We start from the raw sequence: 26,456 nt of genomic DNA, 5'->3' as shown, positions 1-26,456 counted from the left end.
TGGTGATGAGGCCTCCACCTCCAAATGGGCCCAATCACATAATACCAGCAAAAAATGTACTATTCATTTCGTTTGCTTTATTAACATACGGTAATAACAATTCACGTACCTACAAGGAATATTTTTTAAGGTTTTTGTTTTTGTGTTTTATATTCTATTTAACTCTTTAATCTATACAACCTAATAAAAGCCTTAATTAGGGGACACATGTCCCCCTCCTAGGGCCTCTAAAGCTAATTTTCCCGCCATTTCTCTAAACTCCTCATTCCCCTTAATGTGAACCGAACGCGGGATCCGAATAACACATTCGGGTCATTATAACCCGACTTCTTACGTTTCTTTCGCATTGACCTAGGGTTTCTCCTGTCTCCTTCCACATACGCCTCTCTCTCTCTCTCTCTCTCTCTCTCTTCCCATCGCCTTCTCAAACCCTAGATTCTCTACTCCTCTCTCCCTCCGCTCTTTAGAACTCTGCATAGATCTTTCTTTAGAATCATCGCCACTCTTTTTCGCTCCAATCTCCAACGCTCTCCTTCCAGATCTCCATCGGCTGCAAATCCTCGATGACGTTGAAGATCATTCATCCTTTTCTTTTTGATTATGTCACATCTTGAAAGATCCACCACCCTCTCTTCAACCCAGGTATATCACTGATTATTACCTATATCTTCAATGTCTTCGATCGTCTACAAAAAAGTATGTATATATGAGATGTGTATGTTTATGTTATTGTGTTTTTTATTTCAACAACGCTGATGGTTGGCTATGGTTTCAAGGTCGTTACCTGATTTCAAATATTCTTCACATTCATTTTTCTCTTACTGATATTTTGATTTTGATTACATAATATGTTGGTATATATTTCGCCAATGGTTCAGTTCATGTTGTTTGAGAACACCAACGGGAAATTGTCATACCAGGAGGCGAAATCGTCATCCGGAAAAGAGATTCCGTTGTTCCTCAATGAGACTGGCGAGTAAAAATTTGTAGTCATCTTCTTCTCCAGTGGCTAATCAGGTTGATTTTTTACCTAATTTAGATTGGGGGTTTTATGTGATATTGATAGACGAACGTGTACTGTGAGTTTTTTTTCTCAATAATGAAAGATATGGAAATTCTAGAGAGGAAAACTAAATTGTTTTGAATACTTTCCTACAGTAACAATTTTTCATTATGAAACCAACACAAGTTATAACCCAATATTTTGAAGTGCACGCAACATCTGATCAAGTGGCAAGATATCGGGATAATCATCATGTTAGTACGTTTGTGTATAAATATTCTGTAACCAAAACATGTCATTGTAGTTATATTGGAAGATTCTGACTTTAAAGAAACGGATAATCGGGTGCAAGTTTACAACCAGAGCCACAGTTCTGGACAACAGACGGAACACGGGTATGGTATATGATCGATACAAACAAAAATTTATGGTTTCTTTTGTAATTGATTTGATTTTTTTTTTTTTTTGTAATACAATGTTTGTAGATGCCTCGGTATGTTTTTTTTGGTTATCTTTTGATATATCCCTTAACAATTGCTAGAGGTTAGTGAATGCATGATTTAGTTTTATGTTCATTAATTTAATGGAGAGAATCTTTTCGCTTTAAACTTTGGTATCCTTTTACTGGATTTGCAGTCCACGTCTTCTAGGCAATGTATGTTTGTAAATTTTTTATGTATTAATTTAATGACCACGTTGTGGCTGGCAAAAGAACTAAACTCGGATGGTTTGTAAGAGCATAAATAGTGGTCTTTTTTGGAGCCATGTACAGTGTGTGGGAGCCAAAATAAGTTCAGTTCACATTAACCCATGCCTCAATTGCTTCATCTTATCAATATTATTTTATATATTTTATTTGTGACAATGCAGCTTACATCGGATCAGCCTAATCAAGATGAAATCGACTTTCAGTTCCTAGGAAATGTTTCCGGCCAGCCTTATATTCTACAAACAAGTGTATATGCTGACGGTTTTGATAACCGAGAAGATAGAATTTACCTGTGGTTTGATCCCACAAAGGATTTCCATACATATTCTATCTTATGGAATCTTCATCAAATTGTGTAAGCGTTTTCTTTGTCGAACCAATCTTTTCTAGCGTTTGAGTTTAGTTTAAAAAGGCTGTCTTTTTCATATGGGGTTTTTGAATTCTAAGTTGAAATGATGAATTTAGTTAAAAAAGATTGTCTTTTTCATCCGTGTTTTTCAAATTTGTAGTTAAAATGATGAATTTAGTTTAAAAAGAGTGTCCTTTTGATCCGGGGTTTTTTAATTTGTAGTTAAAATGATGAATTTAGGTAAAAAGAATGTCTTTTTCAACTGTTTTTTTTTGTATTTGTAGTTAAAATGATTCAAGATACATCATCGGATATTTCCCGAACCACAGTTGTATCTCAAGCTGACACCGTTTGCACGCTGCCAGTATTGGCAACTACGTCGGATGGGACCCTCGGGCGGTCAACAAAACGACGAAAACACGTCAGCTTTGTGACCCCAACAAGTCAAGATGTTCGGTCAATAGAGCCGATTCTTGAGCAAAATACAACTGATCAAGATTTATATCTGGATACTCTTTACTCAACAAACTAAAACATTGGTGACAGGTTCGGCTTTCGCTTCTAATGACATGTTTTTGTTCGGCCAAATTGACATGCCAATCAAGTTGGTACCGGGTCATTCAGCCGGTACAGTCTTAGCATTCTATGTAAGCCAAAATAAGTTCAGTTCACATTAACCCATGCCTCAATTGGTTCATCTTATCAGTATTATTTTATATATTTTATTTGTGACAATGCAGCTTACATCGGATCAGCCTAATAGAGATGAAATCGACTTTCAGTTCCTAGGAAATGTTTCCGGCCAGCCTTATATTCTACAAACAAGTCTATATGCTGACGATTTTGATAACCGAGAAGAGATAATTTACCTGTGGTTTGATCCCACAAAGGATTTCCATACCTATTCTATCTTATGGAATCTTCATCAAATTGTGTAAGCGTTTTCTTTGTCGAACCAATCTTTTCTAGCGTTTGCCCTTTTGTAACTAAAACGTAAAAAGATGGTTTAAATGGGTCAGGAAATATCCTTATAATTATTGCCAAGATAATAAGAGATTTAATAATAATCTCCCCAAAGAATGTTATCTTTCAAAGTATTGATTCTTTGATCTCCATCAAAGAATCTCTTTAGCTTATGATCCCAGTCATATTAATAATAATAATCAGTCATGAGGTATGGTTTTCATAACATTATAATATACTTGTGGTTTACCAGAACCGTTGTGGAAATTGTAGCTTTTTTCTTTTCATGAATTGCACCCATGGCTTGACTTCCTTTATATGCTTCTTTAGAATTTAGATGTTTAATGTATACTTCTGAAAGTTGATCCCATGTCATGCCCTATGTTGATGCGATAGTCAGATGAAAGAAGCTGCAGAGCGGTATTCCTGTTTAATTTACGTTAATATGTTAATATATATTTATTTTCATAATCACAGTATCTAATTTATCTTTATAAGATTTATATTGTTTCTTTTCTGCTTCAAGTTCGTATTTATAAAACAATTTTTTTGTTTTTGTTTACAGAAATATTACATACAATATTCTTAGCTTTCAATCCGTGACTTATGTGTTGGTAGGATTTTTCCATCTATTTAACTTAATATTAAAGGTTTGGTGTTTGATATATAAACAATGGTATTATATCAGTTTTCAATTAAATAAGATACTTGTGATGATAAAACTGGTGCATAGGCATCAAGCTTTATCGCAATAACATGAAAAGAAAAGATGATTGTTTGATTTTAATGATGGATGATGCAGGGTTTAAATCATGTACGCACATTGAAGGGTCATGAGCATAAGGTGATGGCTTTAGTTTTTGTAGAGAGGGAAGTACCATTATGCATAAGCGGTGATAATGGGGGGGGGGGGGTCATATTCATTTGGGGCATTGAGGACGAGAAGCCAGTGGCGGCTTTGATGGTGTGCGGCGAGGACCTCCGCACAAGGCCCGTGATTTCGAAGGGCACGCGATTTTAAAAAAAAAATCCGATATATATATATATATATATATGTTATTCTTTTTAGATAGTAAATACATAACAATTCCAATATAGACCCATTTACAAATAATTTTTTATTGTTTAGAATTTAGCCAACTTGGCATTAGGTTTATTGAGCCCAATACTAATTTGATCTTTTTTAATAATAATAAAACATTACAGAATGGCAGATTTTTTCAAGCTCAAACAGGGTACGGAATTCTCAGAGACGCCTCTGCGAGAAGCCAATCAGAAGAATGAATGAGGAAAAAGATTGGCGCTACAGTGGTATTCATGCCCTTGCAGCAGCTGTTTCTGGATCTGATTATTTTTATGCACGCAGTGGGGATAAGTCAGTAAAGGCCTGGTCAATGCATGTAAGTAAGATATTTCTTTCTTCAGGTAATGATTTTATGATATAATAATAATGATAGTTGTTTTGTGTTTGTTAGGATTATTGTCTATCATGTACTATGAATGACCGGTCATAAATCAGTGGTGTGTACATACCAACTAGAACATGGAGTCATGGAAGTAATGGATATTTGCCCAGCTTTGATCACGTTCATTTAAAATTCTTAGTCATGCTTTTGTAATGATATTTAGTTATTTAGATGTTTTATATTTCCTTTGTACAGATAAATAAATGCGATGTATAAAGAAATTTTAAAGACGTGATTTCTTTCGTATTTTAATCTTTGACTTCAGATTTTCATAATAAGTCCATGCGTACAGTTTCTTTATGATTAGTATAAGCGTAATTTTTTTCTTTAAAAAAAGCATATCATTTCTAAACACCGCGAAATTCGCGGGTATTAGCACTAGTATTTAATATAGGAAAATTGGTTTTTAATAAACCAACCTTTGCCCCATTGGTAAATAATAATCCAACCTACAGAATTGGTATATAATAATCCTACCTATCAACATGTTGGTACTCAATGAACTTCCGTTAGTTTTTTTTAACTGAAGTTAGTTTTTAAGTTTTATTTATTACACAAACAGTCCCTGTAGTTGTAATTTACTAGTTTTAACTATGAGTTAATAGCCAAAAAAAACGTTGCGGTGGCGGTGGTGGTGGTGGCAGTGCAGTGGTGGTGGTGGTGGTGGCGGCGGTGCTGTGGCGGTGGTGGTGGTGGTGGTGGTGGCGGTGCTGTGGCGGCGGCGGTGGTGGTTGTGGTGGCAATGTTGTGGCTATTAACCTCAGGGACCATTTTGGCTATTAACTCATAGTTAAAACTAGTAAATTACAACTACAGGGACTGTTTGTGTAATAAATAAAACTTAAAAACTAACTTCAGTTAAAAAAAAACTAACAGAAGTTTATTGAGTACCAACATGTTGATAGGTAGGATTATTATATATCAATTTTGTAGGTTGGATTATTATTTACCAATGGGGCAAAGGTTGGTTTATTAAAATCCAATTTTCCTTTAATATATATTTCATATGACCACTCAAATTAGATAAACTCATTCCCCTCTACTTAAGCACACACCAACGTTTTACTTTAATTTTTGTTTACACCCTTTGCGGTTTAGTTGACTAATTTTTTTTCGTTTACTTTAACCGACTTGAACTACAACCCCTAAACATTAAAAAAATAACATTTTTAGTTTTTAAAGAATTTCAAGTTACATTTTTATGGGTTTCATTTTATATATCAATGTCCCACGCTAGTTATGTTTATCTGCTTTTCCGCTTGAATTTTCGTAACGATGTTTTAAACCAATAGGTTATTTTAAATTGTTCGGTTTTTTTAAAATGTCTGATGCTCAACTCTAAATACACAATGGGATGATCTACGTTTAAACTGATCCCATGTAATGGGTGGTCTTCGTGTTTATTTTTATATATGTTTTGGAGTAATTGTGATTCCAATACCTTGGCTTTTGTATACAATGATGTAATTTTTTCGTAACTTTCAAATATACCGTCGCAACGCAGTTTTTTTAGTGTCCTCATCACAATTTGCTAATTTTACCTACTTTTCGAAACCACCACGAGGAGCTTGTGGTAACCTATTAGTTTAAGTCTAAATATCATCATCCTTACATCCATCAAAATATATCCAAATTAAATCTAAGTTAAATATTACAAATTCGAGTTGGTTGTAAATTAATATTAGTAATAATATATAAATGTGAGTGAATATTTAAGTGAACATAAACGAACAAACATAAATTAACATCTACAAACAAATGTAAATGAATGAGTGTATATGGATTAACATTGATGAGTGTTCACGGACATGACATATGTTCATCGTCGCTCGTTTAATTAAATGAACAAAACAACCATGTTGTTTTGTTAAATTTAATTATATAAACAAAATGTTGTCTTCATATTCTTTAGTTTATTAAATGAATATAAACATAAGTGAACTTCCTGTTGAATTGTTCACAAACTGTTTATTCAATATTTAGTTTCTTTATACCATCTGTAATGGTTAATGCTACGTAAGAAACGTTTTATGTCACATAGCATCAGTATCGTGATGCATTTAAAAAAAATGCGTAATAGTTAACGTCCCTTAATACGCTTAAACGAGGGCTTTATTGTTAACTGCAATGTAGTGAGATAACACTCCATAAAGCCAATGGCATCTTTACTCAATTATTATTTTTTCTAATTTATATTTATATTAATAATAACCACTATTATGAAACTAAATAAAATTACATTAGTTACAAAAATAAGATAAAACATAAAAAGCACCAATAAACTAAAATTAAAAAAATATGCAAACCAACTTGATTAAAAACACTACTTAGAAACTTACTTAATTTAAAAAAAGGGGCGTAATTCCACTACTCACAACCTCGCAAAATTCTCCTAGTGGAAAGATGACGAAAACTAGTGTTGTGAAAGTGTTGGAACTTGACACGTGTCAATCGCTTCACCTTCGGTTAAATCCTCTTCAGCATTTAGCGCATTGTTAAAAAACCTCTCAAATCTCGCACACATTGTTCGAATCATAAAAAAACATTTAAGTTGTTTGATGCACATTATGATGGTTTGCACCCACATGTGGATTAAATCGTTTCAAAACCAAGTTCCAAAACGAAAGAGAATCTAGAGGTTGCCCTTGTTTGGCGACATGCACCTAACCCGTTGGCAAAGCAATGTCTTTCTCGGCCAAATGGGGCGCAATATGAAAATCGATGACTAAAAAATATAATATAAAGAGTGGAAGAATATAGAGTGAGTTGTGTGAAAGTTTTGGAATGAGTTGTGGTTTAAATGGGTATTTATGTAGGTTTTAAATATACTTTTTTTATTCGAAGATACCATTGTCAAAACGGTCAAAAAGGAAAAGAGCCCACAATTAATCCGTTATCGCTCGTTATAGGGCTGGTGAAACCCCTATAACACTCTGTAACGGTGTTTGGGACGCTCTAGGGATGAGGTGGCAAATGGCGAGCCTATATCATGCGTTATTGTTATGAAACGCATAATTAATTCACTTAGTTATTTTTTTTTGTTAATCCAGAAATATTTTATGATTAGATGAATATTAAAATACTGTCATGAAAGCAATTAAAAATGCAACAAAGTAAAAGCCAAGTAATTATCATATTTTAAAATATCATAAGTTATCCATTTTGGAGCCAATATAGATGGAATGGAACAATTACGAACGCATCCCGTTGATGCTCATGGAGTTATTTTTTCTGACTTTTAGTACAACACCAGGCCCCTTACTAAGTTCATCATTCATCTCATCTTAGCAGCGATTATGGAACAAAAAAATGGCTTTGTGTTGCTTTAAAAGAACTTTACAATACAAAATGCTTTAACCGTCAGTTGGTCTGTATCTTGGTTTCTCAAATTGCTTTAGAGTCATGTTTGGATTATACACTTGCTTAAGATCGGAACTTGATGAATCAAGCCAAGCAAGGTTTTAAATGTGATTATACATTAGTCATCAGTGGTCATCTTTGATATAAAACTTATGATTAGTACACACTTTGAACCACACTTTTAATTCTTATCTTCCAGCAAGTACGTGCGCATTTTCAAAAGTTTTCATTTTAAAGATGCTAATATGCAATGTTCGAAAGTCATAAAATCCATAAAAATGACAAGCGTAACATGCCAAAAGGCGATTTGGCAAGCTTAATGAACTGTTGATGGTTTTACAAGATCAAATACATCTGTTTAGATGCGGTTGAGATATTAAAAGTTTAACCGAAAGTAAACATAAAGAATTATGCAAGGATCAAATACTATTGATGGTTTTAGTTCGAACGGGTCAAACGAAGCAAACCAAGGATCAAGTAGTCTAAATCTTACATTAAGTTATACATTTAGCAAACAAAGGATCAACTCGAAACATAGTGACTTTAAGTACATGAAAAACTTTAAGCAATCATGAAATTCGATACAAATGTAATGCTTTTTTTTCTTTTTTTTTTTTTTTGCACAGATCTCTGTTGCAGCACCCACTTTTCACGTAATAATACATCGTCAATTAATGTAAGCGTACCAATTAACGTGACACCTAAATGCTTTATGCTTATCAAATCATACTTGACAAGAAAGCAACACAATACGATAGATTTGCACTTTAAACTATTTAATATCCATACATACGAGTCATAGCAAAAGTAAAGCTCTAAGCATATATCAGACTCTCACCAAACTAAACTAACCACCATTGATAACGATGACAGATTAAGTGGAAGAAAAACATAAACAAAAGCTTAGATTCTAACATTCAACTACCATAATCTTAGACATTAAACAGCGGCTTGCAAACAAATTCGAGGTGTACCTTCTTAAGGTGAAGCTCAGCAAAAGGTGCGCCCTGGTTGTCCTCTAGCCACTTGGTTGTTTCATCAATGACTTTCTTCATTACTTGCAAGATCTCATGGTGCACACTCTTCTTGACACTATGCTCTTCGATCTTATTCTTCATGTTGTATATGCAATCCTCTAAATCATTGAGTGCTTCCGCTTTCTTCTTGAACTCTTGGTCCTCATGTTTGTACTTCTCAGCATCATTTACCATCTTCTCAATCTCTTCTTTAGAGAGTCTTCCATTTTCATTGGAAATTATGAGTGTTTTCATCTTACCCGTGGATGTTATCGAGGCGGTGACTGTGAGGATACCGTTGGCATCTATTTCAAAGCAATTCATAACATGAGAGACTCCTTTGGGAGCAGGTGGTATTCCAAAAATTTCGAACTTGCCCAACAAATGGTTATCTGTAGATTTTGATCTTTCACCTTGATACACATAAATAGTGGCAGAAGGTTGGTTATCATATACTGTCACATACGTTTTGGCATTACTCGTAGGAATTGGAGTGTTTCGCGGGATCACAACGCTAAAAATACATCCTTTTGTTTCTACACCAAGTGATAAAGGAGTGACATCATGTAGCAACACATCTTGAACTCTCTTATCAATGGTACCACTAACTTTCGCAGCCATAACGGCTGCACCATATGCAACAGCCTCATCAGGGTTCACACTCTTGCATAACTCTTTGCCATCAAAAAAATCCCGTAGCATATGCTGGACCTTTGGGATCCTAGTTGAGCCACCAACAAGAATCACTTGTTCTACACATGATTTCTTCATCTTAGCATCACTTAAACATGTCTCCAAAGTCTCAATGCACTTATTAAACAAACCCATGTTCAGCTCTTCAAATTTAGCTCGAGTAAATTTCATAGAAAAATCAATCCGCTCATACAAGCCATCCAGTTCAACTGATGTCCAAGTAGCATATGAGAGGATCCTCTTTGCTTTCTCACAAGCAAACCTCAACCTCCCCATTGCTCTTTGGTTCCCACTCAAGTCCTTATTCCATCTCCTCTTGAATTCCTGAACACAGTGATCCACCATGCGATTATCAAAATCCTCGCCTCCCAAATGAGTGTCACCAGCGACAGCTTTCACCTCAAAAATACCCCCTTTCTCGATAGTCATTACAGAAACATCAAAAGTGCCACCGCCCAAATCAAAGACAAGCACATTTATCTTGCCAAAAATATCAGACTCATTATCTAGACCATATGCGATTGCAGCTGCGGTAGGCTCATTGATCATACGAATAACATTCAAACCAGCGATAGTACCAGCGTCCTTGGTAGCCTGACGTTGAGAATCATTGAAATAAGCAGGAACAGTTATCACGGCATTTTTTACAACTTTTCCAAGGTACGCCTCAGCAGTTTCTTTCATCTTGCCAAGAATCATTGAAGAAATTTGTTCAGCTAAAAACTCCTTCCTTTCACCATTATAAGTGACCACAATCTTCGGGGTGTCGGAACGCCCTTTGATAACCTTAAAAGGCCACAACTTGATGTCTTCCTGCACTTTGGAGTCACTGAATCTCCTTCCAATCAACCTCTTAGAATCTGGAAACAAATCCATGGTTAGTCATAACTTTCATTGCAATGTAAAACGACAAATACTAACTGACAGATATAAACATCAAGTAGCTAACCGAGCACCTAACATAATCAGAACCTGAACCTATATATTTAACATAGTTAACTAATAGGGCCAAACTATCTGCACACCTTGATTGGCTATCTACACACTTAGGGTTTACCTACGCTGCGTATAGGTTTATACGCAGCGTATAGGGTTACCCCTCTACGCAGCATATAGACCTATACGCAGCGTAGGTAAGGGGTAGGTACACGACCGGACAGTCAAACCTAGTACCATGTCAAATCAATCTGACATACGCTGTGTATAGACCTATACGCAAGCGTAGGTAAACCCTGATTTAATTAGGGTTTAGGTACACCCAACTAATATTATCATTGTTAGTAGCACAAGAGATACTAAAACCCTAAATATAATTATCTGCATAAAATATTATCCAATAACAACTATATCAAAGCCTCTATAAACTTAGTTGACATGCATTTTTTGACCATCTAATAACCAACATTGAGTATAAAGTAGAGAATAAAAACTGATAAACTAACCAAATAGGGTGTTAGCAGGGTTCATGGCTACTTGATTCTTGGCGCCATCACCAATTATACGCTCTCCGTTGTCAAGGAAAGCAACCGCAGAAGGTGTGGTTCGGTTGCCTTGATCATTAGGTATGATCTCGACCCGATTGTGCTTCCAGACAGCCACACATGAGTACGTTGTTCCAAGGTCGATGCCGATTGCTAGCTCATCGTTTCCACTTATTCCAGCCATTGCACTCAAATTTCAAAGTGATCAGGTAGAAGTAGAAGTATAAAACTGTAAAAGCGGTTTTCCGTTTTTTTGTGGTGACTTCCAAGTGCTGACAGTTTAGCGTCGTTCCCACTTTCCACTTTATGTTATTCTTTTTTAACTGCTGACGGTTGCTTTTATTTAATTAAATCACAATTTCACATTAGTTAAAAGTTGAGTATGTAACTCAACTGGAAAAAGAAAAACTAAGTGACTTAATTCGGATAGCTTATATAAATAGGTATACATGTTTTTTTATAACTAGTATTGGCCGCACTTTTCGGCGGAGTCGTAGGAAACAATATGTTAAGTAAACATGTTTAGAGTTAAAAGTTATCTTTAACTGTAGTAGGTATACATTTTTGTTATCGGGTATTTGGATTATTAGTGTCAAACCATTTAGGCTTTAATCTAAATAGTAATAATAAGCAAACAATAAAACAACAACAACAACCATACCCAGTATAATCCCACATATAGCGAAGCTATTGATAGGGTCTGGGGAGGGTAGGATGTAGGCACGCCTTACCTCTATCCCAGGGGATAGAGAGGCTGCTTCCAGTGAGACCCCCGGCTCCAAAAACCATAACCAAGACATAAGCTTCTAAAAAAACATATATAAGCACGCCACTACTACAAAAGATAGAAATAAAAATAATAATAAACGGATAAATAAGTAAATGCTTGTTAGTAAAACTACGACACCGAGAATAGGTGAAAACATACATACATACATATATATATATATATATAAAACTATATCACACCTTATAGAAAAAAAAAAAAAAAAAAAAAAAAAACCTCATAAGATAGGAGCCTAAGCTAAAAACCATGCCACACTCCTAAAAATCTTTAACCTTAATCCTACGTCTCCACGAAGATCTGTCCTCGACCATGTCCTCAAAGAGGTGCAAATCTAACAAATCTTGTCTAATCCGCTCATCCCACGTCATTTTCGGTCTGCCTCTACTCCTCCTTCCATCTACCGCGAGTGTTTCAACTATTCTAACTGGGTCTGTCGTCTGCCTCCTCCTGACATGCCCAAACCATCTAAGTCTCCCCTCCCTTATCTTGTCTGAAATACTAGCAACTCCTAATCTCTCTCTAAAAACCTCATTTCTTATCTTGTCTAACCTAGTGTGCCCACACATCCATCTTAGCATCCTCATCTCTGCTACCTCTAGCTTTCGAGCATGAATTTTCTTGATGGCCCAACAATCTGTTCCGTATAACATAGAGGGTCTAATTGCAACCCTATAAAATTTTCCTTTTAATTTAACAGGGAACCTCTTGTCGCACAACACCCCTGTGGCTGCTCTCCACCTACACCATCCAGCCTGGATACGGTGAGCTACGTCACTGTCTATCTCTCCATTGCTCTGAACAAACGATCCTAGATACTTGAACTTAGTTGCCTGTGGAACCACCTGGCCCTCAATGGTGATCTGGGTGTCGTGCTCATCGCCTGCTCCACTAAAATCACAGTAAAGGTATTCAGTCTTAGAGCGACTTATCCTCAAACCTTTGTATTCTAAGGCTACCCGCCAATCTTCTAACCTCACATTCAAGCTCTGTTTACTTTCTTCAATCAACACAATATCGTCTGCAAAAAGCAAGCACCACGGAACTGACTCCTGAATCGACTTTGACAACTCATCTAGGACAATCGCAAATAGAAAAGGACTCAACGCTGACCCTTGGTGGAGTCCTACTTCCACAGGAAAGAAATCAGTATCCCCTACCGGTGCACGAACACTAGTGTTAGTCTTAACATACATATCCTTAATTAAGTCTATATACTTACTAGGTACCCCTCTATCCTCTAAACTGTCCCATATCAATCCACGTGGCACACTGTCATACGCCTTTTCTAAATCAATGAACACCATATGTGGATCACGATTTTTCTCTCTATATTTTTCCATCAATCTCCTTAAAATGTGTATCGCTTCTGTAGTTGACCGCCCTGGCATGAAACCAAATTGGTTTACCGTAACCTGGGTTTCTCTTCTAAGTCTAGTCTCAGTCACCCTCTCCCATAACTTCATAGTATGGCTTAACAACTTAATCCCTCTATAACTACCACAACATTGGGCGTCTCCTTTGTTCTTATATAAAGGCATTACAATACTACTCCTCCACTGGTCTGGCATTCTTCCAGATCTGAAAATGAGATTGAACAAATTAGTTAGCCATTGAACTCCAGCATGTCCCAAGCACTTCCACACCTCAATTGGTATGTTGTCCGGGCCCACTGCCTTAGCCCTTCCCATCTTCTTAAGTGCTGCCATCACCTCTCCCTGTGTGATACGCCTACAATAGCAGTTATTTCGTTGTTGTCTCTGTGTAATCGAGTTGTCGCTTTGTTGTTGGTAAGCCCCATCTCCGTTGAAAAGCTTGTGGAAGTAAGTTTGCCATCTCGACTTTATGTCGTGTTCCTTGATTAACACACGCCCATCCTCTCCCTTTATAAACTTAACTACCCCTAGATCTTGCCTCCTGCGCTCCCTAGCTTTGGCAATCTTGAACATGTCATTTTCCCCCTCCTTTGTTTCTAGGCGTTCATACATCTTCTTATAGGTTGTGTTCTTTGCTTCAGTCACTGCTTTTTTCGCATCCCTTTTAGCGTTTGTGTATCTCTCCCTCAATCTCACATGCTCAACGTCATCCGTACATCTCAAAAGATCCCTAAAGCTCACTTGCTTATCCTTTATTTTGGTTTGTACTTCATCAGTCCACCACCAAGACTCCTTACGCCCATCTGTCTTTCCTATTGTTACCCCTAGAGTCTCCTTTGCCACATAAGTAATGGTGGTCGCCATAGCCTCCCACACCCGGTTTGAGTCCCCATCCAGGCGGGCCGATGCTGTTGAGATGGCCTTATCTCTGAACAGTGCAATCTTGTCGCCTTTCAAACAATACGTTAAGTAAACATGTTTAGAGTTAAAGGTTATCTTTAACTGTAGTAGGTTGAATAAGAAAAGGTAATTAAATTTGTTAAGTGTTATTATAAACTCTGCCTGCTTTAATCTTAATGGCGTTGCGGCGAGGATGCGGTGAGAGTTCGATCGGGATCGCATACTATGACAAAGGATAAAGAAAACCAAAAAAATGTTGTAACATTAACCATAATAATATTTACATGTGTTCGGTTCGTTGTAGTTGCGAATCGGCTCTAAACATCAAAATGTAACGACACAAAAGTACGTCGTAATTTAACAAATCGTGATCGTCGTAATTTAAACAAACCATGATCGTCGTAATTTAAACAAATCGTGATCGTATACCGATATCGACCACGTGAAAATTTTACACAAAAAAAATCCTTTTTTAAGGATGAAGGAGTGTTGGCACATGACATTATTTCAAATTGTTTATTATAAAAATATAATTGTTATTAAATAACTAATTATATTTTAGATAAGTCAAACACAAATGATATATCCAGCTAAATCATAAGATATTCATATACATATGAAAAAAAGTTATTGAATGTAACATTAGTATTAATATTTGTGTGAGAAATTTATAGCTTGATTGATAATGGTCATCGCCTCTTTACGATTGATTAGTAAATGGATATGTCTATATTGTTACCGAAGTATATATACCACATGAATCTTTCATTAATTGATCCGTTACGTCCGTAACTATATGTGTTTATATTGTTAAGGAAGTATATCACATGAATCTTTCATTGTTTTGTATTAATTAATTATTAATTACTTAATAATACTATTATTGATTTGAATTGAATGAGAGAATGACATGTGACACTAATTCAAATGCTTTATTAGAATTAGATTAGATTAATATAAAATGAAAAAACACATATTTTTTTTTTTTTTTTGAAAGGCTAACTTCATAACACCACAAAAAACGGATTATCTCCAAGACGGAGATAACCACAAAAGCCAAAATCAAGTTACATCAAAATTACACCATTTTTTCCACTCTATCCTATCCTTTTTCGATCTACTATTGAACCAAAGAAAACTAATCGCCTTTACATCCGAAAGCATCTTAGTCACATTCGCACTTCCTTGTTTGAAAATAATCTCATTCCGGGTCACCCATATCTTCCAACACACAATAACAAGAATGCCGTATATGATCCCTTTCCTCGCACTAACAGTAGGCATAAAGTCCACAAGGCTCAAAATGTCTTTTACTGAGAAAATGATCATGGGGAGAATTTTCAGCCACGACGCGACCCCAAGCCATAGCCCATTGGAAATCCTGCACGCAGTAAAAATATGTTCTGTAGTCTCCTGTACCTCACCACAGAACCGACACAAACCATCACCAACGATAACATTCCTATGAGCCAAGGCAGAAGCCGTAGGAATCCTATCCAAATTAGTCCTCCACATGAAAACGTTGCACTTACTAGGAATCCACTTACACCACTTGTACTTGTAACCCTCCACTCCCCCTTCATCATTTCGAAGCCATTTCCGAGCCTCCTTGACCGTATACATAACATTCGAACCGGTATTCCATCTCCATGAGTCGTTCCTATGATTAAGCTGAACTACCGCAACCATTCTATGACAATCAACCAATTCCACCCTCTCGTTATCCACAGAAGGATAACGTTTCCACTCCCACTGAATAACACCATATCCATTGATATTACCAATGCGATCCGCGACTTTGCACCATTTATTTTTTTCAAGACGGAACAAATTCGGGTACAAGTCTTTCAATGGTTTATCATTAATCCATGTATCCAGCCAAAAACGAATATCCAACCCATTCCCAACCGTGCCACGAAACATATTTATCAAACTAACACCTTGAATTTTTGTCGCGTAAGCTACCTTCACCATCTTACTCCACTGTCACACCCCCAAAATCCACCTGCGGACAACACCCGCTTTGAGGGCGTGACTGACCAGGATCCAGCCACCAACTATACTAAGCATTGGTTATTAGTAAAGTAGATTGCTATCTTGAGTAGTTTAGCAACATCTTAGTTTAAGTTCGATAGTAAGTTTAAACAAAACAGCGGAAGCATAAACCAAATAGTTTTAAAAGATAGTTCATGGTTCAAGATAAATAAAACCCAACACACGGGTTTTGACGATCACTACACATTCCCAAGCAGCCGCTCCTCAGTCACTGGTTACCTGCAAAGCATGCAGTAAGGGGTCAACAATAATGCTGAGTGAGTTCACTAGTTGTCCAGTTTTAATTACCAAAAACTTGTTTCACCAGTTAATTTATCCGTTTATACATGCCATGGGGAGCTACCCCAAAAGTTAGCGACTAAACTGTTTTTCCAATACCGAACACTAGGTAACCGTTTGCGTTTCCGCAGGATGCCCCGATGTCAATGTTCTATCATCATTGACGGATGCCTGAGTACATTAGTTCACGACCGATCCCATACCATGGCACGGTGTGAGGTTGGTAAAACCTAAATAGCGCTATCAACTAATAACCCGTTCGCCTGGCCCCGGCGACTAATCGGTATTATGTAGTAGGGACTTGAGTGATAGAGTTGCGTTTAGTGCCGTTTGGTTGCATTCCGTATAAACAGTAATTAACTAAAAGGTTTCCCAATACAAGGGAAGGAAAAGTAAGTTTGTTCCCAGTAACTAGGGAAGGAAAGTGAATGGTATCCCCTTTACAAGGGGATTGGGTTGTTTTCGTCTCGTCTCCCAAACCACTGGGACGCATGCTTTTAAGTTGTGAACTCACCTTGGGTTGCTCGGTATGTATTTTACTTGGTCAAACACGTTGGTCACCACGTCCTAGCATGGTTACCAAATATAGGTCAAGTTGGGGCACAACTAATCACGTATAGCAAACACGTAAAGGCACACTTAGAATGTATACAATCAAACAGTTGGGGTATTGGGCCTAAACAGTAACAGATACACAAGCAGTCCAGTTAACAGATAATCCAACAAGCTCTTTGGCCCAATAACAGCCCAGTCGAGACAAGGGTTCATGGTTTCGACTCGAGAATGCATGGTTACGAGTCGCAACTAAGGATTTCGACTCGCAACCACGGTTTCGGCTCATCATGCTTTGGTTCCGAGTCGCAACCAGGGATTTCCGACTCGCAACCGTTGTTTCGGTTGATCATGAGCTGCTTTGCGAGTCGCAACCGGGAGGTCCCGACAATTCACGTTGGGGTCTCGAGTCGCAACCGAGAGGTTCCGACTCGCAACCGCCGTTGCGTGCACCTGAATCCTTCTAGAACCTGTGCAGTGTACTATCCAATGGTATTGCATTTTCATGTAATTTAGTACTATCCAATACAATGCCACAAACATGTTTTGTTGTCTGAATTATACACAAAACAGATCAAACATCACAATTCAAATATTCATACCATCTTCAAACTATTCTTCATATAATCAACCCATATTCATATAGTTCATCATTTTTGGGTTTTTCCTCATTCTAAACAAGCATGCTCCAACAAACCGATTTTTGATGCAAATCATTAAGCTTTCAATCCACCCAAACATGCATTTAACAACAACAATCATGAACATTTATTCTAATCATTTTTAACATAAATCGGACAACAACTATTTAACCAAACATCTATCATTAATCGGATAACATAGCTACTTAACAACCCATTTTATGCACCAAAACCGGATAATACAACCATCTTTCATATTCAAGACATTCAATCAACACATAGGCATCATTTAGTAACAGGAAACCATTTATTTTATCAAACAATCATTCTCATCATCAAACATCCTAAGCATAGTGGTCCATCTTTCCTTCATCATTTAACCAATCAAGCAAAACAACTATAATATACATATATATACTAACCGGTTAGAAGTAGGAGTACGAGGGATTGATGAACCAAGCTCCAAATGATGATCTCGAGCTAGAATCCGAGAGCCTTGATGCTACGGTTGGATCCGAGAGAGATGAGAGGGTGAGGAAGTGATCTTGGTTTGCTAGGGTTTTAGGGTTTAGTGAGGAAGAAGGAGTGAGTGAGGGAGAGTGTTTGCAAAAGTGGTAAAGGTTGGTCACCCTCATGGGTTTTATACCCATCTCGAGTGGGTTGAGGGCTCCCGAATGGGTTTCTCGATTGCTTGGCCCAACCGGCCCGCTAACTAGTGTTTACTCGAGACCAAGAGTGGTCTCGAGTCGGATCCGTGGGGTCTCGGCCCACTTGTAACACACACATATATCTAATATATATTTATCATACAACATACTTAGCACAAAGATCAAATAGTATCATCAAGATAACACGCAACTTTTCATTTAATAACGTATACACATAAGGCTATTACAAGGTATTTGTTCGGGAAAAACCTAGAGTGTCACATCCACGGACCGCTAGATTGTTTGTTCCAAGGAACCATATCCCATCGACGATTTGAAACATGTAGCGCATCTATAACCCTCTTCCATAATGCATTCTCTTCAACTTCGTATCTCCATATCCACTTGAACATCATCGAGTGATTACAGTCGAGCAATCTACTCAGACCTAACCCACCCACTAACTTAGGTTTCGCCACTCTGTCCCATGCCACCCAATGGATCTTACCAATTTCGTCAGTCCCACCCCATAAAAAACGCTTAATTAAAGCTTCAAGCTTGTTTATGACCGCAACGGGAGCCTTATACAAAGAAAAATAATAAGAGGGGATACTCTCCAAGACAGACTTGACTAGAACCAATCTCCCACCCATAGAAAGAATGCGAGCCTTCCACAAGGATAGCCGTTTTTTAAATACCTGGACCACCGGCTCCCAACTGTTTATTCTAGACATGTTCCCACCAACCTGAATACCCAAATACTTAAAGGGCGTCTCTCCATGACGACAGCCTAACCAAAGCGCTTTATCTTGGACCTCCACAAGCTCTTTCCCAATACCAAACAAAGTGGATTTATGAATATTAATTCTTAGACCAGAACATAAATGGAACACACGCAGCAATCGCCTAAGAGAATTAAAATTAAACTGCGACCATTCACCCATCATCATAGCATCATCCGCATACAACAGATGAGATAAAACCGGTCCGTCATTAGGCAAACGCACCCCCTCCATCAAACCCATATAGCACGCCTTTCGAATAATACTAGAAAATGCTTCCATAACAAAAATAAATAAAAACGGAGATATAGGGTCGCCTTGCCTAATACCTTTGCTGCACGAGAACTCGAACGTGGGAGATCCGTTAACCAGAACAGAGGAAGCGGCCGAAGCTAAAACTCCATAAATCCAATCACACCACCTATCCGGGAAACGCATTTGTTTCATAATAGACATCAAAAAATCCCAATTAACATTATCGTAGGCTTTTTCGAAGTCTATTTTGAACATAAATAATTCTTTACCCCTCCTTTTCGCCCAAGACATAACCTCACTAATAATCATAGGACCATCCAATATATATCTACCCGACAAGAACGCCGTCTGAGTGTCATGAGTGACCGAGTCCATCACCGTCTTCAGTCTATTAGTCAAAACTTTGGATACCACCTTGCTGATCACCCCTATCAGGTTAATAGGCCGATATTCTCCTAATCCCGCCGGATTCTCCACCTTAGGAATCAAAGTTATGAAAGAAGACCCAACCCCCCGACTGATACTCCCAGACTCATGAAAATGATGGAAAATCTTCATAAAATCATCTTCAAATAAATTCCAAAACCTTTTAATGAACCGAAAATTGAACCCATCTGGGCCCGGAGCTTTGTCACTACCACATTCGAATACTGCCTCTTTGACTTCTTTTTTCGTAAACGAACCAACAAGATAATCAGCTTCGGCTTCCGAAATAGTCTTCAAGTCTTCGCAAACCAGCTTTGGCCTTTCGACCATGTCTTCTACAAACTTGTTCCTGAAGAACGAAAAAACTTCACGTTTAACTAAAGTGGGTTTGGATATCCAAACCCCGTTAGCCATAACCCCTGGAATACAATTCGAGACCCTCCTTTTATTCACCACCCCATGGAAAAAACTAGAGTTCTCGTCACCATCCCTAGCCCACTTCACCCTCGCCTTTTGTCTCAAATCCTTTTGTTTAAAAACTTCAATCTCTCTTATTCTCTTATTCCCTTCGCAAAGGGTCCACTGTTCATCCTCCGTTAAGTCACGGTTCTCCACCTCTTTGTCCAACTCCTCCAACTCCACTTGAATGCCGTGGAGCTCCTCCTCCTCCACTTTCAAGTATCTAGACTTCCATTTCAAAATAGCACCCCGAATATATTTCAGCTTGTGAAGCAAAAAAATATTCGGGACCGAATCTTCAGAAAACCGATTAGCGGCACTACTGACCACCTCCTCAAACCCATCACGTTCTAACCAAGAGTTAAAAAACTTGAACGGTTTTGGACCATAATTCCTATATTCGACCTTAAGAACCAAAGGGCTATGATCCGACTTGCCCCTAGCCAAAGCTCGGTACTCCGCATTAGGCCACTCATTAAGAAAATTCAAGGACACAAAGATCCTATCAATCCTGCTACATTTGTTGCCCGAAACGAACGTAAACTTTCGGCCTCTTAACCCATACTCATGCAAGTCCGCCCCATCTAAAAACTCATTCAACTCGTTAGTAGACACTGCATTAAACTTAGAACTCTTCCTTTCGCTTCTATCACGAACACAATTAAAGTCTCCACCAACAATCCAATAAGACGAATCCTGTTGAAGAATCCGATCCAACTCCAACCACACTACCCTCTTGTCTTCAATCTTTTGCGGAGCATAGACGTTCACCATCCCCACTTTGACTCCACTATTTTTGAGAATATCATGAACAACAAGAACATTTCGATGCTTATGAACCGAAAGTTTGTGAAACACTTTCTTATCCCACATAGAAACGATCCCCCCCGATCTACCCGTGGCGTCCACCCAATCCACATCAAAATCTCCTCTACCCCAAAACCTATCCAAGTTGACATTTAGCATCGACACCAACTGGGACTCTTGGAACATAACAAAACCAATCTCATTTGCCACTCTAATACTCGAAATCCAATCCGCCTTATCCACCCTACCCATACCTCTAATGTTAATAGACATAACATTCATTGATCCACCAACTGAAAACTCTCTTCATTCACCACATTCACAAGTAGCTCCTCAAATCTCCCCATATTAGTAACACCAAGATCTTTAGCGAATAACATCGTATCTTCCACTTCCCTTCTAATCAACTCCTCGCGGTTCACAGTCATATTCCCAACCCCATCATACACCTTGTTAACCCCTTGTTTAACCGCACTTGTCGAGACAGATGCATTTAAATCTGGAGTAACAAATTCCTCTTCTTGAACCTGCTCATTACCATTGAAACCTGCATCCATCTGAGCTGGATTAACAAAGATAAACATGTCAATATCAAATAAATCATTGTCTTCCCGAATCCGTTTTTTAGGTCTATCTTTATCCAAAGGGGAAGTTGATCTACAAATCGCCCCTTTCTTCTTCGAATATCTACCTCCCTTTCTTTTACCACTTTTAGACACCGAAACTCCACCAACTGAATCAACGAACACTCCATTTAAGTGTGGCAGAACCGAACTATCATCCTCCATAGGCAAAGTGTGACCATCATCCGGATTCTTACCAACTTCAATCCTTTCAGGCCTGCCTTCCTCCACTTGAGCATCCTGGACACCATCATCTTCCTCCTCTAGATCAACCACACAATCAGGAACCCACTCCTCCATATCCTCTTCTACATGGACCATAAACAAGCAATCTTTCCAAAGCACTTTACATTTCCCACTTAAACGTTCATGCGATTTAATAAGAACCCCCACAATTGCATAAGAGATGTCACCCTCCTCTGGATATTGAGCCGCTTCAATAACCTCCCCAAACAAACCAGCAACGTTATTGTACACCTCCACCTCAGCAATGTGAATCGGCAACCCAAAAATTTTTATCCATGCAATCCTATCAACCGTCACATTTTGGCCATTCCATTGATCAACCGACACAAACCAATCTTTCCAAATATCATTAGATCCTAGGAACCTATCCTTTTCAACACCATTCTCAAAGCTCAACAATACTGAAAAACCCCCCCAAATAACATACATTACATTCTCCTTTAAACCCTTCCTTCAATCTACTCTTCAAAGACGTAAGGACAGCCAATGACGTAACTTTAACAATAATACCACTCTCATATAGTTCGTGCAAATGTCTACCTTCGGAATGAACGACCAATTCAGGAATGGTGGCTTCCATTTTTTTGTTCAGAAGCGTATCTCTAAACGACCTTTTTTCTACCCCTTCACTCTGATTAACATTAATGTGCACGTCATCCCTTCCAACCTGAACATCCACATTACCATGATCCGTCTGCTCATTTACTGGCTTCCACACTTTCTCCCCGTGCACCGTACGATCAACCTTCTTCCCCTTGTCAACCGAAGATTTGTGTCCATCGATAAACCTTGCCGGGACAATGAATAATTTATAGCTACCTATCCATACATCTTTAAGCCTTTCTTCCAGATCCACTCTATTTCGAGCCACTTTGAACGTAGCAAATCCGAATCTCTTCCCGAGTTTATCATACTTCCTTGCTATGTAGATTCCCTGGACATCCCCAATCCTAATCAACACCTCCTTCAGATCAGCCAAAGAACATTTTTCTGGTAAGTTTGACACAAAAAATTTAACCCCATCACTCGAATCATTGCAATTCTGGTACTGGTTGATGTTACGATTCTTCTTAATTGGCACATCATACCAAACGTTGGACTTGAACTAATCAACACATATTTCTTTGACCATAACGGTACGTTAACAACTCCCTTAGCTATATGTAAATCCCTTGCATTAAAAGCAAAACAATATACTCATATTAACCATACCTATTAATTAACTACAAGGGCTAGTTTCAGTTTTTGTTTGCAGAGATGGTTGATAATAGCCCACTTTGTTCGAGTATGAATCTAGGCAGTGGCGCAGCTTAGGCATAGCCCGAGGGGGCGCCCGACCCCCCGAACTTTTCGATGCGTAGTGTTATGAATAGTACTTTCGTATAGAAATTTTTTAGGACAAACAAGTGGAAGCAATGGAGGCGAGGGAGAGCGTAGTAAGTGCATCGTCTATCAACAATAAAATGGAGATTGGATATTCTGAAGTGCGTCAAATAGGCCGAGGAGAAGTGTTGTGATTTCTGTTAGGCCGGACACGAATGAGCCCATTGTACAACCGGTGTTCTCGGGTGTTGTTGAGGATGGGGTGTCAACCGATGGATTCAGTTGGGGAAGCGTGATCAATTTATTAGTTACATATTTATGGTGACGGGCGAATGTTGATCGTTCGATCAGGGCCCAAAGGCTTGGATGATGCAAATCAAGGAATCAGGGTTGTAAAAGGTGTGGAGTAATGGCGGTTGGGCCAAAATGGAAGGCAATGGGCCTTTGTTTCAAGGGTTCCAAATGGGCTCATTGATTAAATCAAGACCAATTGCGGCTATTTTGATGTCAAATTTTGAGGGTGTTTGGGATATCAAATGGGCTTTGGGCTCAAACTTTGCTGGGGTCACTTTCTCTTCTGGGCTCACCATTTGTTAGATCATTAGCAATTGTGAATTATGTATAATTTTGTTTTATGTTTTTGTATACTGTTGTAATCGGTGACCTTTAAAAACATTTAACTCAAACTATATGCTAAAAAGGGATTAAGTCCTATAAATAGCATAAGAAGCTGTCATGATGTGCCAATTAGTGTACGTCCAATTCTTTTTATTTCTCTTTATTTAAAAAAAAAAATCTTGGTATTCATAAAAAATCAAAGCTCTTGAATTATACTGATTCCCATGATAAATGGTGAAAATTGATTATAGTCACAGATTATGAATCTATTGAATGGCTTTCTACCATAAGGCCATGGGCAAAAAGAAGTTGATGATAGACTAAAATGTCTTCGAAGTAAAATTTCTAATTCACTTATGTAAACCGGGCAAAATTAATGGTGGTTGCGCAGGGTTGATGGTTGGCAATCGGTGGTTTCACAACCGTGCCTGGTAGAGGTTGTGTGGCGGCTTGGGGAAAAATAGAGAGTGAGTGTGAACATTTGAAGCGTTGCAAATTTAGCCTGGTAATCTTAAAATTTGTGTAAAACACGTTGGTGCTCATCTAAAATGTTTTATAATGTTCTAAAGATATACAAAGGGTCTATGTTCTAGCGACACCAATGTGTTTGATAAGACTATGCGTCTTCAAGTCCGATGGTTATAAAAATGTGTAATTTAATTGTAAAGCGTGAGAGCGTTTGAGTTAATATTCTAAAAAGAGGGATAGTTATGTAAATATATATAATGTGCTAATAATTATAGATATACTAGGTTGTGTTATGGTTTAATTGTGTTCTTGATTTCAGGTTCTATGGCCTATAACTGGATTAGGATTAAGCACTTTTCTCCTGCCACCCGGACCAAGTTTCTGGAATTACTTCAAACACTACAGGAGCCGGTCGAATTCGGTTTCTAATTGCTCTCTTTACTCTTTCTTATAATCATAGTAAAATTTTCTATACTTGTATCACAGGCGAGGGATAGTTTGAGCAGCTTTCTTTCGAATAGAACAATAGATGTTTCAACTATTTTTGATTATGTCATATGTATCGGTTTTGTTTAATTAATTTCTTTTTAAATTGCTTTGTTATTATTTGTTGTGTAGTTCTTGGTTAAGCAACTTGAAAAATGGATCAAGGATGATATCCAAGTATTACTGGAGTTTCTGTGGCTGCTTGTTCCTTGGTTAAACCTTGTTTTAGTTTCTTAAGAGATGGTTGTTCGTGGCGGTTTTAACATGGAAATTAACTGGGTGGCCATTCAGACGGTTTTGTGATTATGAGATTTTCTGATGTTCACATGTTCAGTGGCGGATCCAGGAATGTTTTCTACCAGGTTCCTTTTGATAGATTCTCATTAATTCTCACTATTTTTTTTCTAAAGTATACAAGGTTTCCACTAACTTTTTCTATTTTTTTTCCAAACCGAGGGGTTCCCAGGAACCCCCAAAACACCCCTGGATCCGCCCCTGCACATGTTTTATTCTAATATATCTTTGAGTTTGTCATCTATGAAGTTTTTGTGCAGGTACTTGGCACCATGCCACCACACACTGCAAGTAGTAGTATCTGTGCAGGTCTTAACCTCTCAACAGCTAAAATAAACGATGTTAAATGTAGAGGGGTTGAAAGGGTGCAATTTTATTATTTCACATAACCTCTCAGGTGTGAAAAACAAATGGTGTTAAAAGTAGAGTCGTCGAGCTCATTTTATAGACGACTTAAAATGGCTATGTTTGTCTAGAAGAAATAAATATAGAATTAATTTATACGGAGAGATTGAAATAAGTCTAGCTTGAACTTAAAGCGAGCTGAGTTTTAGCTTAGGAAAGCTTCAACTCGGCTCCGCTTGTCTTACGGCCTCGCTTTTAACCTAACATTTTGAGGCAAGGCGCACTTTGAGGCGAAGGCCTGCTCTTTATGCTACATAAGGTGAGAGTTGTACATGAGGCGCAAGAGGCGTAATTTTTCTACTAAAAAACTGCCTGAGGTGCGACTGAGGCGCGCGCCTCTTGTACATGACAAGTCTTTCTGCATCACAATGCTGTACATACAGCTTTTTAGGATGTATATATAGGTAATTAATATATTAAATCATAAATAAAGCATATTTATAGCTAAATTTCAGATAGGAGATGCTAAAAACTATGAAGTATATAGAATATTATATAAGATATCGCGCCTTATGTAAAATGATGTGCATTTGTACCTTGCGCTTTGCATCTCCGGTTTTAGACCTTGTCGTCTCGGTGTGCTTCTTATTTGAACGAAAAAGTTCTCTAGTAACCCTTTTTATGAAAGTATATCTCAAATTCTTGTTTTGATTATAAGAGACTATAGATTAGCAACATAACCTAATTATTAACTGATTTGCTTGATTGTATGTCCAATACATCTAGACTTTGCTACACACTCTATTGTATATACTCTTTGTAATGTGTTTTAGCTATTAAGAGAGACCAAAGGGATTGTAGCATAGCGGTATCAAGAGAAAAAAAAAAGTTATCCAGATGAATCCGCATAGTCTCCTCGCATATAACATATTACAGTTAAACCAAAAAAAATAACAAAATTGGCATATGAATCATTGCTATAACAATCCAAAGATGCCCATAGTAATAATTAAAATCCAAAAGCATATATAACTTAATATATGGGTGACA

General features: G+C 37.8%; 2 protein-coding genes across 17 annotated transcripts; one reads left to right on the top strand and one right to left on the bottom strand.

Moving 5' to 3' along the window:
- Window positions 1–350: 350 nt before the first annotated feature.
- LOC110886810 (probable xyloglucan endotransglucosylase/hydrolase protein 21) lies at window positions 351–4,768 on the top strand. Of its 16 annotated transcripts, XM_022134663.2 has the most exons (10): window positions 354–642; window positions 879–1,017; window positions 1,308–1,398; window positions 1,874–2,067; window positions 2,608–2,708; window positions 2,802–2,995; window positions 3,590–3,638; window positions 3,827–3,868; window positions 4,231–4,424; window positions 4,500–4,760. In XM_022134663.2, the coding sequence occupies exons 4-9, from the start codon at window positions 1,926–1,928 to the stop codon at window positions 4,306–4,308; spliced, it is 606 nt and encodes a 201-aa protein (XP_021990355.1). In that variant the 5' UTR covers window positions 354–642; window positions 879–1,017; window positions 1,308–1,398; window positions 1,874–1,925; the 3' UTR covers window positions 4,309–4,424; window positions 4,500–4,760. The 16 variants fall into 16 exon arrangements, 3 of the variants coding, with proteins under 3 accessions (XP_021990353.1, XP_021990355.1, XP_021990354.1); XM_022134661.2 differs by having other exon boundaries at window positions 352–642; window positions 3,827–4,424; window positions 4,500–4,768; XR_004870042.1 differs by having other exon boundaries at window positions 2,346–2,708; window positions 2,802–3,638.
- Window positions 4,769–8,758: 3,990 nt separating this feature from the next.
- Window positions 8,759–11,224, bottom strand: LOC110886809 (heat shock cognate 70 kDa protein). Its single transcript, XM_022134659.1, has 2 exons — window positions 11,002–11,224; window positions 8,759–10,419 (listed from the first exon to the last, which is right to left on the bottom strand). The coding sequence occupies exons 1-2, from the start codon at window positions 11,222–11,224 to the stop codon at window positions 8,783–8,785; spliced, it is 1,860 nt and encodes a 619-aa protein (XP_021990351.1). The 3' UTR covers window positions 8,759–8,782.
- Window positions 11,225–26,456: the final 15,232 nt, after the last annotated feature.

Source organism: Helianthus annuus, chromosome 10, assembly GCF_002127325.2.
Source record: "Helianthus annuus cultivar XRQ/B chromosome 10, HanXRQr2.0-SUNRISE, whole genome shotgun sequence".
Taxonomy (NCBI): Eukaryota; Viridiplantae; Streptophyta; class Magnoliopsida; order Asterales; family Asteraceae; genus Helianthus; species Helianthus annuus.
The sequence above is the reverse complement of the archived record's forward strand: the minus strand, read 5'-3'. Positions and strand labels throughout refer to the sequence as shown.

Excerpts from the sequence above, each read along its gene's own strand:
- LOC110886809 (XM_022134659.1), bottom strand. The coding sequence starts at position 11,224 with ATGGCTGGAATAAGTGGAAACGATGAGCTAGCAATCGGCATCGACCTT. Across the intron at positions 10,420-11,001 it reads CCCTGCTAACACCCTATTTG|ATTCTAAGAGGTTGATTGGA; the intron begins GTTAGTTTATCA and ends ATTTGTTTCCAG.
- LOC110886810 (XM_022134661.2), top strand. The coding sequence starts at position 1,926 with ATGTTTCCGGCCAGCCTTATATTCTACAAACAAGTGTATATGCTGACG. Across the intron at positions 2,709-2,801 it reads GTACAGTCTTAGCATTCTAT|CTTACATCGGATCAGCCTAA; the intron begins GTAAGCCAAAAT and ends GTGACAATGCAG. Across the intron at positions 3,639-3,826 it reads AATCCGTGACTTATGTGTTG|GGTTTAAATCATGTACGCAC; the intron begins GTAGGATTTTTC and ends TGGATGATGCAG.